The 18568-nt window shown below is 42.7% G+C and overlaps 1 protein-coding gene across 5 annotated transcripts in view; it reads left to right on the top strand.

Annotated features, from left to right (window-relative positions):
* The window catches only part of LOC122793658 (zinc-binding protein A33-like), a 990434-nt gene that overhangs the window by 426153 nt on the left and 545713 nt on the right, over positions 1 to 18568 (top strand). For all 5 annotated transcript variants that reach the window (XM_044061879.1, XM_044061880.1, XM_044061882.1 and 2 more), the window contains one exon: positions 17298 to 17528. In XM_044061879.1, the coding sequence (XP_043917814.1) occupies positions 17298 to 17528 (231 nt within the window). The remainder of the gene's footprint in view (positions 1 to 17297; positions 17529 to 18568) is intronic.

The following is an 18568-nucleotide window of genomic DNA, read 5'->3' as shown; positions in this document are numbered from 1 at the left end:
CCTGTAGCAAAAAAAAAAAGAAAAGAAAAAGTGTGTGTTAATGGGTACTGCATCACTGAAAGTAATGGAAAAACCTTTGGGGGATCCAGAAGGAGCATCACTTAGGGCATCAGCCATTTTGTCAGTTTTCTGCAGGAGTATACCAGCTCAGGTTGTTTGTAAGACAGATATTTGGTTCCCTTGCATACCTTTTACAACATACAGTTTGGGAGCAGGGTACTGTTTGCCATTGCAGTTGTGTAGGGTGTGTTGCGATGGTCGTCCCTTCATGGAGCAATTTACTGATTTGGTGGTGTCAGTTTTCATTTAATCCTTGACCTGTGGCCGTTACTAACAGCTCACAAAGACCAAAAATTCTCGACCTATACCCTTACCCATAATGGTTCTCTCTCATTTACCTCAGATCTTGTTTGCCGCTTTTGTAGACAGACATGTTCAACAACTGCTTTCAAGCAAATTGTCAAGTGTTTTTTTCTCAGGTCAGTCTTTTCTACTTAGTTAAATTTCTGCTTACCCTTGATGTTCATCGTGCATTACAGCTGCAGTAGTTACATATGGGTTTTCAGCCGGCAGGCGGTCCCTCGGTCGGCCGAATTCCAAAGTCTTGGTCCGGCGCCGGTTGCTGTCGCGTACTCTTCTGACGTCAGGAAGGCTAGAGTATAAAGGACACAGCCGACGCCATCTTCTTCAGTGTTTTTTGCCGCGCGGTGCCCGAAGCAGAAGCAGTTCGCAAGTGCCGGTCGGCCAGCTCCTGAATTACGAAAAAAAAATTTCGGAACCGAAGTCTTCATTAAAGCTAAGTACCCCGTTGGGGAACCTTTTCTTGCCTCAGACCGATGTCAGAAAAAGTTAATAATTGTATTTCTTGTGGGAAGCAAATACCGCATAAGGATTTGCATTCCCTTTGCATACCTTGTTTGGGCCCAGACCACGACGCCTCGGCTGCCGCTTTGTGCTACTTTCAATAAACGCACTATCAAGCCGGGCGGAGTACGCCCAACATTATTTTGGAAAAGCGTTTAACTATAAAATGTCGTCGGATACTCCGACTACCACTATGTCCAGAAAACGCAAAGAAAAGGACCCAGTCGAGAACTGCGGTCTCCACCGACACCACGCCGAAACAAGCTCCACGTGGGCCGGTTCTCAGTGAGACGCCTTTGCAGTCCCTGACTACCGACGACACAGCCTCGGCGGGGTCTTCTGTGCCTGAGACCGCTGGTTCTTCGGCCCTTTCCCAAACTACTACCGAAGCACCTGCTCATGTCGAACCCACCAATGTGGATAGATCTACATCCACTCATGGTGTATTTCGGCCTTCATCTTCCTTTTCCATCAAGGCCTTTACAAAAGCAAAATCAGCCAAGCAACTTTCTAGGCCTGCCTCACAAGGCCCAAGACCTGGGCCCACGCCTAAGAAGCACATGCTCAAAATGGCTGAAGACCTGATCACTCTTATTAGAGGCTCACAGGCCCCTCCTGACAAGAGACTCCAGAGTAGAGGAGGATTCTCCTCCTTCTGACCAAGATTCCATTTTATCAGAACATTCTGATGCTGAAGAACAGTCTTATTCTCCCTTTGAGGATTCGGATGCAGAGCAGTCCATTCCTTCTGTATCCCCCCCTGAGGATTTTTCCTTTGGGGAAACTTTACACTCCTTGAGAGAGCACTTCCATTGGGAAGGCCAAGATTTTTCCGACTCCAAGAAAAGGCTCAGGGAATTCCTCTGGTTACCTCAGCATAGGCCTCTGGCTATTCCTCCTGTTTTGGAGGTTTTAGATGATGTATACTTGGAGGCCTGTTTAAATCCTGATTCTCTGCCTCCTGCACCTGTTAAGCCGGATAGGTATTACAGAGTTCCTAATTCTCATCAGTTCCTCTATAAAGGCCATAATGCAGATCCTGAAACTATTTCTCAAGGCCCTAAAGGAATTAAGGCTTCCACGGCCAAGAACCCACTGCCTTCGAAACGGAATCTAGATCTCTACAAAGGTGGGGAAAGAAAGTTTACACCTCGCCACCCTTGCCATGAGGGCCTTAAACTGCCAGTTTCATATGATTAGATATCAGCAATTTCTGTTATCACAATTAAAAACAAGAATGTCACAACCTGAACAACCAGATTTAAAAGAGTTGCAGGATATGATGCATAGTGCTGAGCAAGTGGGCAAGCACACCTTACAATGTGGTTATGATGCACTAGAGGCCTCCAGCAGATCAGCCGCCACTGGAGCAGTCATTCGCAGACATGCATGGCTAAGGGAACAAAATCTTCCAGATCAAGTGAAAGCAAAATTCTAGATGCACCATTACATAAGGATGTTCTTTTGGTGGTAATGCTGAGGATATTTTACGAAATGGAAGAAAAGGCAAAATCTATGCAAACTGTCAAAGCTTTCTTACAGGTTCAGCCACCAAGGTTCAGCAGGAATTGGCCATCAAAAAACTGGTCCTTTCCAACGACTGACAAAGCCCAAAGGGGCAGATACAGACGCGGAAGGGGCAGAGGACAAACCCAAGGATCCTACAGAGGCAGACAATGGCAATCACCTACACCAAGAAGTGGTGACGACAGTGCACAGCAGTACAGAAAGCAAACTCAATGACTCCCTCATTTCCATGCCAAGCAGAATTCAACTGGCAGCACCTTTGGGAGGGAAACTGGCACTATTTGCCAACAATTGGCATATTGTCACAACAGACAAATGGATTCTGGACATAATAAACAGAGGCTACAAATTTCATTTCCACACTCTTCCAAAATGAGAGGCATGCCAAACCTACCACAAAATCAAAGGGTAGAGGCACAACTACAAATTGCAAAGCTCCTAAACATGGGGGCTATACAAAAGGTACCTACGCACCAACAAGCACAAGGTTTTTATTCAAGGCTTTTCTGGTGCCAAGAAAAGGAAGCGACTGGAGACCCATTCTGGACTTATCCATTCTCAACACATTTCTTCTAGTGCCAAAATTCAAGATGCTCACACTACAGCAACTCCTTCCCATGCTGGGCAAGGGTTTTGGCTGGTAACATTGACCTCAAGGAGGCATACCTGCATGTCCCAATCAGACAAAGTTGCAGAAGATACCTCAGATTTCTTGCAGGTTCAAAACACTATCAATTCTCTGCATTGCCCTTTGGCTTATCTACTGCGCCCAGAGTATTCACCAAGTGCCTGGCATCAGTGATTGCATACCGCCGCCTTCAAGGGATACAAATTTACCCTTATCTGGACGACTGCCTGATCCAAGCGGACAGCAAACTCAGACTTCTCAAACATCTAGCATATGTGACACGTTTACTGCTTTCTCTGGGATACACCATCAACAAGGAGAAATCAAAACTAACACCCTCTCAGAAAATTACCTTCCTGGGTGCCAACTTGGACATAAACACTCAGATGGCTTACCTAACAACAGACAAACAAGGGCAACTATCTCACTACTTCAGAATGCTTGCAAAAAAGTACCAGGCTTACTGCAAGGAAAATCCTGCAGGCTCTGGGATTCATGGCATCTTGCATTCTTCTAATCCCATGTGCAAAGTTGCACATGAGGAAACTTCAATGGTACCTAAAAAATCTATGGTCTCAACACAGTCACAGCTTAGAAGTGGAGATTCCAATAATTCCTTGCCTACAAAAGGAATTCATATGGTGGGCTCAAGCATGCAAAGTAAACAAAGGCCTCCCATTCTGCAAGCCTCAAGCTACACAAGTCATAACGACAGACGCCTCAGATTACGCCTGGGGGGCGCACATGAAGGACAGGTGCATTCAGGGCAGATGGCACAAAACAGAAAAGCACCTTCACATCAACCGAAAAGAAATGCTGGCAGTAATAAAGGCATTTTCAGCTTTCAGAGATTTCCTGCATCCAGGACAGCTGCTCATAAGAACAGACAACACCACAGTAATGTGGTACATAAACAAACAAGGAGGGACTCATTCATACCCCTTGTGCAGATTAACGATGACTCTTTGGAATCTAGCTCTGGAAAGACAAATAGAACTCCAGGCTCAGTACCTACCAGGAATGGAAAACACACTGGCAGACACTCTGAGCAGGCATATGACAGACCCTCACGAATGGAGGCTACATCCAGACGTATTCACAGTGATTATTCAAGCATGGGGAAGGCCAGACATAGACCTTTTTGCCTCACACAAAAATCATCAATTAAAAAAGTTTTGCTCAAGGACCTTCCACCCAAAGGCTTGGAAAGTGGATGCCCTTTCATTCACATGGACAACTTGGTCAGTTTATGCATTCCCACCACTACCTCTGCTGCCCAAGGTGCTTCTGAAAACAAGAACAGACAAGCCAAGGATGATACTGATTGCTCCAGATTGGCCGAGACAACATTGGTATCCACTATTGAGGAACCTAACTCACACTCCTCCGTGGCCCCTGCCTCTAACACCTCTACTGCTGACGCAGAACAATTTCAAAACTCTTCACAGTCAGCTGAAAACTCTCAGTCTAGCTGCATGGAAAATCCCTTAACTTCACATCAGGCACTACTCTCCAAAGAAGTGCAGGATGTCATTTTGGAGGCTAGAAGACCATCTACAAGAAAAGCTTACTCAGCAAAATGGAAGCGATTTTGCTGTTGGAATGAAGAAAGAGGACAGGATCCTAGGAAATTAAACCTGCCTCAGATGTTACAGTACCTAACTGAACTTTTGAACAAGGGACTTTCCTTTTCCTCAATCAAGATACATGCCTCAGCAATATCTGCAGAATACAACATGGATCCTCCTTTATTCTCACACCCTCTACTGCGACAGTTCCTCAGAGGGGCTAAGAACATAAGGCCTCCAAGGAAACAACCAGTACCAGCTTGGGACCTTAACTATGTACTGAAAAACTGACATTGCCTCCTTTGAACCAGCTGCTTCAGCAGAATTACAATATTTGTCTTGGAAAACAGCTTTTCTACTGGCCATCACTTCAGCTCGTAGAGTTTCTGAGTTACAGGCCCTCATGGCGGTGCAGCCATTCCTAATATTCCATCAGGACAGGGTTTCCCTGCACTAACCCCTCCTTTATGCCTAAAGTAGTATCTAGAGTAGCCCTAAACCAGGCCATCCACCTTCCTACCTTCTACTCTAATCCTCAAAACAAAGGGGAAAGGCTGCTTCATTCTTTAGATATCCATAGGCAGCTAATGCTACTTGGACAGAACCAAGTCATTCAGAAAATCAGATCAACTCCTAGTTTCCTATGCTGTGGGGGTCAAGGAAACCTGTAACTAAACAGACCATTTCCAAGTGGATTGGTCACTGCATACACTTTTGTTATTCTCATCATGGAAAGCCTGCACCTACTGGTATCAGATCCCACTCCACTAGGGCCACAGCCACCTCTACAGCCTTCCTTAGAGGAGTGCCTACTAAGGAGATCCTGGAGGCAGCCACTTGGAGTTCTCTACATACTTTCACAAAGCATTACCATCTGCCCTTTTTATACAGAACTAGAGCAGGCTTTGCCACTGCAGTTTTGCAGGGCATTCTAGCTCAACCCAGTTCCGTATAGTACCTACCACCCTATACATAGCTTTGGGATTCTACCCATATAACTACTGCAGCTGTAATGCACGATGAACATAGTACAGTTTTGTACCTACCATAAATGTAGATGTTCGAGGGCTATTACAGCTGCAGTACAGGTTTCCCACCCTCCTTCCCCTCTTGGTAAGACCTTGGGGTTTGAATACCTATTCATACCTGCTGACTGGGTTATCCTACTATGTTTTATTTGCTTACATTTGTGTATCACACTAATTTATGTATTGCCTTTGGGGCACCTGAAGGAGCATCTGGGGCAAGAAAGACTGAAGAAGATGGCGCTCAGGCTGTGTCCTTTGGTACTCTAGCCTTCCTTGACGCCAGAAGAGTACGCCAGCACTTTGGACCAATTTACTGATTTGGAGGACCTCAGATCTCGTTTGCTGCTGAAAACCCATATGTAACTACTGCAGCTGTAATAGCCCTCGAACATCTACATTTATGGTAGGTACAAAACTGTACTTTTTTCTGCCAGTTCCTCTTCTCTCTCCTTGTTCCCACTATCATAGTTGTCTGCTTTTTTTTTTCCATGCCTGTACATATATTTCCCACTGTCATCATGGATAGTCTTTCTATCTTTCTTTCCTCTGCCCATACACTTCGGTATATTTCCCACTATCGTTGTTGATAGTCCCTCTTATTTTATCTTCCTTTCTCCATTGTACACAGTTGTGTATTTACACTATCATCGTTGATGGTCTTTAAAAAAAAAAAAAAAAAAAAAAAAAAGAGTCTGTTCTGTCTTCCTTTGGGTGTTTGTTTGACAGTTCCTCTTTGGTACGTGTGATTGAATGTTTGTGCTTTCTGTTGTGAGTTTTCTATTATGGCAGATGAGCCTAAACCTCCAGCAGGGTTCAAGAGGTGTCAAAAATGCAACCACAAAATTCCAACTTTTGATGCCCATCATCTGTGTGTGTGTTCTGCTTAGGTCCTCTTCATTTGCAAGAGGACTGTTCAGCAGGCCACAGTTTTAGCCATAGGGTCCTCATCAAAAGATATAACAATGTAATCCTGAAAGGTATTCTTCCTCTGCCTTCAGTGAGACCTTACTTGGAGTAGAAAAAGCCAAGACTGATGTATTTTCTCCGTCATCTTCCAAGACTATGGAGAAACAAAAGAAAAGAAGTTTGTCGGTGCTGAGTACTCCTGAGACACTAGCAGCAAACCAATTTAAATCGGCAGCTCTTTTGGCATTGGAACCGTCCATCTGTTACACAGAGGTTTCGGTACTAATGTCCTCTTGGCTCCAACTAAGCCTGTTTTGATGCTGAAACCTTTGGCATCTACTCCTTGAGCACAGATTGTTAGATTTCTCGGTGTCGAGATCCCAAGATCTGACCTCTTCGTCTGTTCCGACCACTTGGGCTCCAACATCCAAACTGGACGAATCCTTCACATCTATACCTAGGACTGTATATTCTCTGCCCATCGACCCTTTCTCAGACAGATTGCCTTCTCCCTTACTTGAAAAGACCTAGGTCTCCCTGGGTGATGTCTACCCGCTCCACCAAATGTTTAACAGAAGACGATGTGGAGAGGATGGTTAATAAAATTCTCTGGGTGAGAGGGCTGTCAGCTATTTCTTTGGCTCTGACCACCTCAGGGCAGAACCTTCCTTGACCCCACCCTTTGTTCCTCCTCTGACTTGTCGAAAGTTTCAGAGTCATTGGCTTTGAACCTTCCATTGCTGACTGCTTTGGTTCTGGGGACTTTTTTCCTCAGTGCCAGTTTTTGCTGTGAGGTCTTCAATCCAGTCAGAACCAGAGACCTCTCAGAGCCGTAGCTGTCTTGTCGGCTCCGAGGGGTGAGATTTGGCTGTTGTGTTTTCAGAGCCTTCACTGCACCTTGGGGCTTTGGCACAGAGCAGCTTGGTTCCAGCTTAGGTCTCGGGAGCTGTCTTATCGGAGCGTGGAGTGGCACTGGTCCCAACGTTGTCTTTCTTGGTTCCAGACTCCCTTCCCTCCTAGGGGGTCCAGCTTTCGAGGCCATGGAGAGAGCCTGGACTGCTGTTGTCAAACAGTCGGCCCCTTCCCCTTTTGTCCTCTCATTCAGATGTTCAATCAGCACTCCCGTTGGGACAGCAGAAGCCAAAGCCTCAGGATCCACGGATATCACTTCTGTCCTCTTCTGATACCTCCCCAGAGCACCCCACTGAGGAGGTCCCTAAGATGAGATTGTGTAAGAGGAAACACTTGGATTCTCCTGAGGAATCAGTCAAAGAGGACACCGATTTTGATGAAGGTGAGGAGCCCCCAAAGTCATCCCGAATTGATATCTCTTTTGGAGATATCCTGGAAATATTAAAACAGAGGGGTGACTGGAAGTCCCAGAATCCCTTCCCCTGAGAAGTCAGTGTACCTGCAGGTTTTCGGCTCCCAGCCCTCTACCTCTTGGGTGATTCTGCCCGCTGACAATGTTGTACAGTAGATTGCTCAATGGGCATGGATGTCTCCTGACACAGTAGGACCCATTCCCAAGAGACAAGACAAAATCTTAACACCTAAAGACAAACCCTTTTGGGGAAAAGGATTACCAGTTGATGCCATGGTTGTGGTGGCAGCCATGAAGAAGGGACTAGCTGAGGAGAGTTCCTTTATCCATCCACCTTACAAGAGAGCTTCTGGTGATGTATAGATTTGGAAACCGGGTTTACTCCTCATAGACCTTCACCTTTAGGTCTTTGAATTATTTAGCACATTTTACCAGACTTCAAAGGGATCCAGTCAAAGAATAATTAGATACCCTAGCAGGAGCCGTTTATGAGGAACTCCAGAACACGATCGCTTCCCAGTTGGCCACCCTGGAGTCTGTGTCTATAACGCATCAGTGAGGCTCATTGCTCGTGCAGCCAAAGGGGCTATAAGGGTGGCAGATTCAGGTGTCACCATTAGGAGGCACGCGGAATCATTCAAGGCTTCATTTATCAGTGCGCCCTGACAGATATCCCCTGTTTGGCCCAAAAGTAAGAGAAACACTATCCCGGTGTGAAAAGAATATAAAGGCCCTTTCTGCTGTGGGCATACAGTTTTCCACTCCCCAGCAATCCTTTTCAAAGAATCCGAGGGTTAGTGGGAAAATATAGTTCAAAACATCCCAAGGGCCTTTTCAGGACACATGTGGTGGGAGCTCCCTCAGGGGCAGAGGGGGGAGCTTCAGTGGAAGATGCCATTCACTAGGCAGGAATGGTCCGCAAAACCAGGGCTTCAGGGATTGCTTCTCTGGTAAATCCTTGCAGCACTCCTCAAAGGAATTCGGATTGTCTTCCTCTGGAGGCAGTTGAGGGTCGCCTTTCCTTACATCAAGAAGATGGCAGATTCCGAACTTTGTGGACATACTTTAATCTCACAAGAAAAGACTCCAGACTCCAGAGGTCTAGGCCTGACAGTCTTCCCTTTCAGATTCCAGTGTACCCGCTGAGATTACAGAACCTGTGGTACATCCATCTCTACCGCTGATGCCCTCAACCGCAAACTGCCTAAGGTGGGTGTGACATCAAGAGGGTCATACAACTAAAGAAACCACTTCTGCTAAGGAGGAGGAACTGCAAGTCATCATTTTGGAGAGGCCAAAAGGCATCCTGCAGATATTAGTCTGGGAGGAGGTTCCCAGAATGTTAATTGAAGTTCGTCGGGGATCTGAGCCACTCTGCTTCATTCAAGTGGACATCACACCAAAGGAAAAGCGACAAAAGACAAAATATGTTCCTTCACATGTTCTTCATGTTTCACTGTTGCAGTCATTACATTTGGGTTATCTGCTTGCAGGTAGCCCTCAGCCCGCCTGATTATCAAAGTCTTGGGTCCTGCGTCGTTTGCGGTCTCATCTTCCATGACGTCAGGTAGTCAGGGGTATGAAGCATGCAGCTGACGGCATTACATCAGTCATTCTTGCCGTGCGGTGCCCAAAGCAGAAGCAGTTCGCAAGTGCCAGTCGGCCGACTCCTGAAATTTTTGTTTTCGAGTTTCAGAACCGAAGTCTTCAAAAATAGCTAAGTACCCCGTTGGGGATCCTTTTTCTTGCTATGCTGTCAAGGAAAGTAGAAGTCAAACCAGACATTTTATTAGCAGCAACCAGAAAACACAAATACACACGTTAACCCAGGTTTCATCCTCTCAAAAAGGACTTCTTAAGAACAATGAGCAAAATCAACTTCACATTTAAATAACCAACTCTTGCGTCACTAATTTAATGTCATTATTCACTAATAACTTCATTGAAACAATTAATTTAAAATGACTTCATTACAAGCCTTCTACTAATTTCATTAAAATCACACTTCAAGGAGCCACATTGCATCTCATTAAATGAAAGGTGGAAACCCTAAATTGTATACACTGATGAAATAAATCCACAATATGCAAAATATAAAAATATATATTACAATTACACTACTTTGAGCCGTTGTTAATTGCATCAAACATTATAAATTACTGGTAGTTGTGAATAAACTGAATAAATTGCCCTAAAGCATTACATACACTTAAATTTTGATAAAGAAATCCTTATAAAAAATTTTTTTTAATTTTTATATATATAAATTAGTGAACAATAACGAAATATACATAATAAATTCATCCTAAAATATGCCTTAACTTTAAAATAGGGGCTATACTAATATTTTCGTTGATGCCCGGACTAATTAGGGCATTTAACCTTAACTGCCACTTCAGTTCACATACATCAAGGCGAATATCTAATACCTTACCCTGTAAATCTTTTTTGACCTGCTGAATTATACAAAATTTAAATTCATGGTCTTTATTAGCTAAAATATGTCTAGCCACCACATTAGTGGCTTTACCATGTTTTATATCCAGTACATGCTCCCTAATTCTCTCTCTAAAATATCTGGATGTTTTTCCCACATAAGTGGGACATTTTTGACATTGTGCAATATAGACCACGTTTTGTGTATAACAATTAAAATCTCCTGAAAGGTGGACCATTATACAGTTAACTCTTACACAATCCGTAGTAACCATAATAAGCTTACATGTACTACACCTTCCACATTTAAAATTGCCAAATTCTCTTCATACTAGGTCTACTTTTAACTCTGACACTCTCTGTAAAATTTTTTAAAAGATTGATCTTTACGAAAAACAAACTTGGGGACCCCCCCATTTTGTATTCACATATTTGTCTAATATCAGGAAACCCCAATTTTTCTCAGCCATCGCCATAAACCATTCCACATCTTGACTGTATGTGATCACAAAAATTAAATTCTCAGTATGATTAAATTTTACACATATTTTCATCCTTTTTTCCATTATTACCTTGATTCATATTGAGTATAGCCTGATATAACCCTGTCTTCCTTTTATGTACAACTTGTTATTACACAATTCATCAGGGTAACCCCTTTTCTTAAACGTAGTGATCATAAAATCTAATTCCTGTATAAATGCATCACTATCACTCACCATTCTAGCTGCTCTTACCATTTGCCCTTTAATAATGGCTCTTTTTTGATGGTATGGGTGCCCAGTATAAAAATCCAGATAAGAATTAGAAAATGTACTTTTCCTAAAAATATCAGATTTAAAACAATTATTGACCCTATCGATGGTTAAATTTACATCCAAATATGAAATACTATCCTTACTAAAATTGTATGTAAATTTAAAAAAAATAACAGTATTGTTAATATAATTAATGAACGCATCAAGTGTTTCACAACTACCTTTCCTATACAATAAAGATATCATCCAAATAGCATATGTATTGTGTAATATAGTTATAATAGATGGATGTAAAAACAAATTCCTGTTCCCAGTAAGACATGATATAATTTGCATATATGCTGCTCCCATAGCTACTCCTGTTACCTGTTTAAAAAAATGCCCATCAAAATAAATATAATTATTTTGTAATACAACTTCCATAAGTGTTATAAAAACATTCACTTGGTCTTGATCAAACAACTTAGTTTTAATTAATTGAGTTTCTAACCAACTCAGACCTATATCATGGGGAATAACAGTGAATAAATTACATACATCAATGGTTCAGAACATGGTATCATCATTAATACTTAACCCTGTTATTTTGTCCAAAAAGCTCCATGAATCTTTTGTTATATATTCAAATACTTTTAAACCCTTTTGCATATGTTGATCTAAAAACTGACTAATAAAATTCTATCGGCCTAAATTGAATATTATTAAGGCCTTTATGTAGTTTTGGAATACCAAAAATACTACTAACTACTGGAAAAGGATTTTTTAAAAATTCATATTTTATTTCATTAATATGATGATGAACATGTTGATGGGTGACAGTTACACAGAGAGTAGTATCAGTGAAATTAATATTAGTCACCAAAAATAGATTTGCTTTTAGATGATATGTTGTATCAAGGACAGCTTTAGTCAGTCCATTCATTTGCCAACCTTCTTTTCTAATCCACAGAACAAAGGAGAATGAATACTGCACTCTTTGGACGTGAACAGACAACTTCGATTTTATCTGGACAGGACTAAGCCTCTCAGGAAAACTTCACAGCTGATTGTTGCCTTTGCTGCAGGGGCAGAGGGGAAGGCCATTTCAAAGCAAACCATTTCTAAGTGGATAGGCCATTGCATTAATTTCTGCTATAAGCACCATGGAAAACCTACCCCACAGGGGATAAGATCCCATTCCACCAGGGCTGCATCTACTTCTACAGCCTTTCTCAGAGGTGTTCCTACCAGGGACATCCTAGAAGCTGCTACCAGGAGTTCTGTACATACCTTCACCAAGCATTACCACTTGCCAATTTTTTCTAATATTCCAGAGCTGGTTTTGCCACTGCAGTCTTGCAGGGCCTAATAGCTGGTCCTAATGCTCTCTAATTGCCTCCTCCCTTCCTTAGCTTTGGGAATCTACCCAAATGTAATGACTGCAACAGTAAAACATGAAGAACATAGTACAGTTGTGTACACTTACCATAAATGTAGATGTTCGAGTGTATTCACTGTTGCAGTCCTGGTTACCCTCCCTCCAGCCCCCTGACTTCTATTGACTATACCTCTCTTCTTGTTTACTGTATTTAAGCTTTCCGTTGTATTTGCCTTTTGTTGGAGGTGTAACCTTATATATAATTACTTCCCATTATGGGGGCACCTGACATCTGGGGCAAGAAAAACTGATGTAATGGCATCGGCTGCATGCTTTATACTCCTGACTACCTGACGTCATGGAAGATGAGACAGCAACTGATGCAGGACCCAAGACTTTGATAATCAGGCCGGCTGAGGGCTACCTGCAAGCAGATAACCCAAATGTAATGACTGCAGCAGTGAATACACTCTAACATCTACATTTATGGTAAGTGTACACAACTGTACTTTCCTCCATCTTGAGGAGTGGATGGACCTCTGTCACGGTCTGCCCAAAACCATTATTGCTATGAAGCCACCTTCTTAATCTGCACCCCCACCCTCTCCTACCCCTCAGAAAATTACTGTTGATTCATCGTTCTCTGAAGAGGAAGATGCCTCTAATTGTGACCATTCTCTGGCTTACTCCTCTCATATCCACTCCACTAGTCAAGTTCCTTCAGATGCTGAAGACCCCATCTCTTCTGACTCGCCTTTGGAGGAGTCTTCTTTTCGGGAGACTGTTTGTTTTAAACATGATGAAACATTTTATAGGCTAGACAAATTTCAGAGGTTCAGAAAAGGTTGTACAATCTCTTGGAAGTGGGCAGTCCTACTTCTTCAACTGTCCCTCTAGTTTTGGAGGCCTTTTTTGATGCTTTCCAGTCTATTTTTACAGCCTTGTGCTTCCAAAAGGCCAGACAGGTTCTACAAAGTTCCTGATTAACTTACCCTGTATTAGAACCCTGTGGAAGACCCATCTGCAGTGTCACTTCTCTGACAAACCTTCTAAATTGCTCCCCAATGCCAGTGCCCTCCCTTCAGGTAAAGAGACTAGAGCCATGGATAGGGGGGATAGAAGGACTATACTTCTACTGTGGCTTTCAGAGCTACTGCCTACTAGACCCAGGTGACCATGTAGCTGTTGTCTGTCTTCAACACTGTGAACAAGGTAGTGGTGCATTTGAAGGGCTCAGGTGGTCATTCACTGTATAAAATGTAGCTAAGATGCTGTGGTGGCTTGTTCCAGAGCAGCTGCTACTGTCAACTGCAGGTATGCATGGTTGCACAATCAGCCTGTGCCAGAGGACGTCAAAGCCAAGCTCATTGAGTCACCCTTAGACAAGAATCTTTTGTGCGGTCAGCAAGCAACTGATGTTCATAAGGGTCATTTGCATATATCCCATGTGCCTCTGATACAAGAGGTTTGAGAGGTCACTCAGTGGAAGTTATAGCTTGGCTGGAGTTTTCATTTAGTTTTTACTGATTGTTTTTTCCTGTGTGACCTTCTCAGTCTTTGTTTTAAGATTCTATATTGACTCATCTCACTTTGTTTACTGCTTTGCCTTTTGGGCTTCTCACAGCTCTAAGAGTGTTCACAAAGTGTCTATCACCAGTGATATCCTTCTGCCAAACTCAGAGATTTCAGATTTTCACTTACTTGGATGATCTGCTGATTCAGGTTATGTCACTGCAAACCTTACTGCAGCACCTCCAGTTCAGCCTCAACCTCCTCTTGCGGTTGGGGTTCATCATCAACTACAAAAAGTCCTTCCTTCAACCCACTAAGGACCTAGTGTTCCTGGGCTTTAGATTGGGCACCAAGAAAGATGTAGGCATGCCTTCCTTAATGGAAGATGCAAAGCCTTGCCTCTTACTTCCTCTCCGTCTCCTCCCTTGATATATGCTCAGCCAGGGAACTTTTAAGAGCCCTGGCTTTCATGGCAGCAACCTTCCAAGTGCTCCCTCTACTAGATTTCATGTGAAAAAAAATTAGTGGTACCTGAAAACAGTATGATCTCAACACACACACATCCTCTAGACACAAAGATTCTCCTCATTCCTTGTCTCAAAAAGGAGATGTCATGGTAGGTGGCCCAAGTGAATCTTGGTCCAGGACTTCCTTCAAATCACAAACTCCAGCTCAGGCGATGTACACAAGCTGTAGACAAGGCCTGAGGGGGCCTGGCCAGGCATCCACAGAGGCCAGGGCAAATGGCAGCCCAAACAGAAGAAAGCACATGTCAGCCTGAAAGAGATGTGGGCCCTCATCCAAGCAGTTTAGGTTTTCTCACATATTTGGAAACTGTATTCGAATATTCATACATAACACCATTGTCATGTGGTAAAAAAAAAGGAAGGATGGACCAGATCATACCAATATGCAGACAAGCTCAATTTCTTGAAACCTAGCTAACCAGAGGAACATGTCCTTACTGGCTGTGTACATCCCATTATGTGACAGTGTTCTAGCAGACTTACTAAGCACATCCATCAGGGATCCTCACGAACAGATGCTAAACAGACAGGTTTTCCTGGACATTCTGTACAGCTGGGGAAAACCTTAGATGTATTTGCCTCCAAGAGCAACAGGCAACTTTCCCTATTTTGCACTAGGACTCCATGCCCTTCAACCTAGAGAACAGATGCATTCAACTTCCAGTGGACAGGAAATTTCTTTGTGCTTTCCCTCCACTCCCCTTAATTCCAAAAAATATTACTAAAAGTCCTGAAAGAAAAAAACAATAACCTTACTAGTGACTGCCTTTTGGCCAAGGTAGCATTAATTCCCCCTACTCTTTCATCTAGCTAGGGTCAATCACTACAACCTACCACATAAGGTGGATCTCATAACACAGCAGAAGGGATAACTGCTTCACCCGAATCTGTCACCCTTAAACCTAAGCATATGGATGACATGGTTCTAATCCCTTTCAGGCAGCAGTTTTCAGAGGAAGTACTGCGGGTTCTCCAGGAAGCAAGGAGACCCACCACTTAAAAATCCTACATAGCCAAATGGAAGAGATTTCTCTTCTTGGCCCAACTAAATCAGAGGTTTTTCTTATTTTAAAGTACATGTGTGGAACTCAATGAAGATAGGTCTGGCTTATTCTTCCATCAGAGGTCACCTATCAGGCATCTCTGCTTGTCTTCTCCTCAGTCCACCTGTTATGTCCAGGCCTGTGGTCAAACAATTGTTAAAACAGGTACTGCATCTAAGGCCTCCAAGGAAGCCCGTGCCCCCTCCTTGGGACCCCAGCTTCATACTGGAAAAGTTCACTCTGCCACCATTTGAACCAGCTGCTTCATCAGATCTCAAATTCTGCACCAGGAAATCTATCTTGCAACTGACCTTCACTTCTTTTAGGAGAGTCTCGGAACTTCAGACACTCATAGCCATTTCATCCTTTCTTATTTTTCACAAGGACATGCTTTCCCTGTGGGTTAACCCCTCCTTAAGGTGGTCAGCAAGATGGCCCACAACCAGGCCATCAACCTGCCTTTCTTTCCCAGCCCAGAGGAGGGGGGTTGACACTCCTGCACTTCGTAGATGTACACAGACAGCTGAAATTTTATTTGGATAAAACTAAATCCTGATTTTAATTGGATAAAACTAAAGTCAGGCCAACAGTTTTTCTCATTCATGGACTCCAAACTGGGCTAGCTAGTATCTAAACAAACCATTGCAAGCTGGATCTCCAAGTCTATCTGCTTTGGTATTCGCACAGTGATAAATCCTTGCCCACCTGCCCTTGATCTCCCTCTGTTAGGGCAGTGGCATCCTAGGGAGCCTTCTACAAAGGGTTTGATTCCTGGACAATCCTGGAAGCTGACACCTGGTCTTCTGTACACATTCACTAAACAGTACATAATTTTCAATATCCAGAAGTGCCTTCACTAGTTCAGCTCTGTTTGAACTCTTGGCCATTTTCTTTCTTTATTAACCATCCTTGCTTTTGTTCCCTTGGGCTGTGGGAGTCACCTATGTGTTTGGAATACTGCAACAGTAATCTCCGTCGGCACATAGTTCAGTTGTGTAAGAATTTACCATAGCAGTAGAGCTCATACTGATCACTGTTGCAGTATTCCTTCATGCGCTCCTTCCCTCTTTTGGATAGCATCTTTCTCTGTCCCTTACTGCCCTGTTTGCAGGACTGTTGGACCGAAGGGGCTCCTCTCATCCCCTTCTTGACACCTACTAGCTGACCTGTTTCAGAGGTCTTCCGGCTGCTGGCTTGGTGATAGCTGAGGATCTGCACTCGTACGTCCATCTGTATACCCATATGCTTGCACTCGTATGTCCATCTGTATACCCATATGATTGTGAGCTGAGGTCATATGTCGGGTGTACAGTCAAGGGATGGTTAAGGCTTGGTACCCAGCCAGACGTCAATGGTAAAAAAAATAGTCTGTTTTGGACTACTGCAACAGTAGTTAGTGGGACATCTACTGTTATGGTAAGTTTTTACACAACTTTACTATCCTGGATGAAGAAAAAAGTAAATTATGTTGGTATTTTATAGGTTAAAATATAACCATCACTATTTATTGGTCAAAGCTAACATTGTTTTTTTTTTAAGATTACTTGAATGTGAATTCGTACTCTTTGTTGTAATGGAATGATTTAGTCTTTGTATGTATGAATGAATATCTATTCAGAAATGGATTGTTGATGACATATTGATACAGTAAATCTCATTTTGTTATGTATTTTGTGGAGTAGTACTAAAAAAATTGAGTTGATGCTTGAGTGGAGAGTCATTCTTGCAGCTTGTCTTGTTTAAGAAAAAAATTGCCCATACTCACTGATGCAATTGTTGTATTTTATTAGAGAGTCAGTAACTTGTTTTATGCATTTAGGAACAAGAGGCTCAAACTGAAAAAGAAATTCAGGATCAACTAGGGAAGCTCCATCAGTTTTTGTACAGTGAAGAGGAATCCTTGCTAGCTGATCTTAGAAAAGAGAAGGAAAAGAAAATGCAAAAAATGGAGGAAGACATTAAAAAAATTACTGAAGACATTACCTGTCTTTCCGGTGCAATCTCTGTAACAAAGCAAGAACTCAACACTGATGACACCTTATTCCTGAAGGTAAGTCAAAGAGAATTGCTTTTTTGTACCACCTACATTAGGTGGTGTGCTATTAGATGAATTTGGTACTGTGAAGATCATTAAGGAAATAGGACTTTGCACTTAAAGGTGATGTGCCGCATGCCTTTTTTGTGTAAACTGAAACTGTGAGGTGATAATCATTCAGGAGCAATGGCCATCATTGCTGCCTCACAGTGGTTGGTTCTTTCATTTAGTTCCTGACTTTGAAGAGTCTGCGTGACTTTTGCTTTGTCCATATGGGTTTTTGCTCTGTGCTTCAGTTTTCTCCCGCATTCCAGTGACATATAGTGTAGGTGAACTTGATGGTAAACTAAATAAATTGGCAATGGGTGTTGAGTCCATTATGTATGTGTTTTGTGATAGTGTGACAACCTGTCTAGTTACAGTTTTTCTGCTAAACACCCATTATGTGCCATAACAGGCTTTGGTTCCCCTTTGACCCTAAACTATATAAGGTGAGTGTCCTAGAATGATAAAATAAGTTTGAATTAAATTCTAGGCAATTTTCCTGAGTGGTAATATTCATAATGGCTGGTGATACATATGTAGCTATATCGACAATTGGGTGAAATGTAAATCCAGCCATACAAAATATGTATTCTGTTATTGATTTAAAAAAAAAAACTTGCTTTTACAATTAAGGCACAATGATGTAAATGATTTTTATTCTTTCTAATAGTAGCTGAAACGTGTAATATTATGAACTTGGGAGGCTTTTGGTAGAAACAGTTAAAATGTTGGATCTTTGCTTGTTCTGATGGTTCTTAACACCAGAGGCTACCTATCAGAAAATTCCAGTATGTATCCTGTTTTTCATTTGCCTATAGTACTTCATATAACTATTGTGATGAGTGTTCATTCTGCATTTGCTTACAAACCAGCTGTTATACTTTCTGGTTGGATGCCAGATGTTCATCGTGCATTACAGCTGCAGTAATTACATATGGGTTTTCAGCCGTCAGGCGGTCCCTCGGTCGGCGCCGTAATCAGTCTCTGTCAAGTCGGGCTGTTTGTGTTAT

This window comes from Protopterus annectens, chromosome 2.part0 (genome assembly GCF_019279795.1).
Source record: "Protopterus annectens isolate FY-2018-M chromosome 2.part0, PAN1.0, whole genome shotgun sequence".
Classification (NCBI taxonomy): domain Eukaryota; kingdom Metazoa; phylum Chordata; order Ceratodontiformes; family Protopteridae; genus Protopterus; species Protopterus annectens.
The sequence above is the reverse complement of the archived record's forward strand: the minus strand, read 5'-3'. Positions and strand labels throughout refer to the sequence as shown.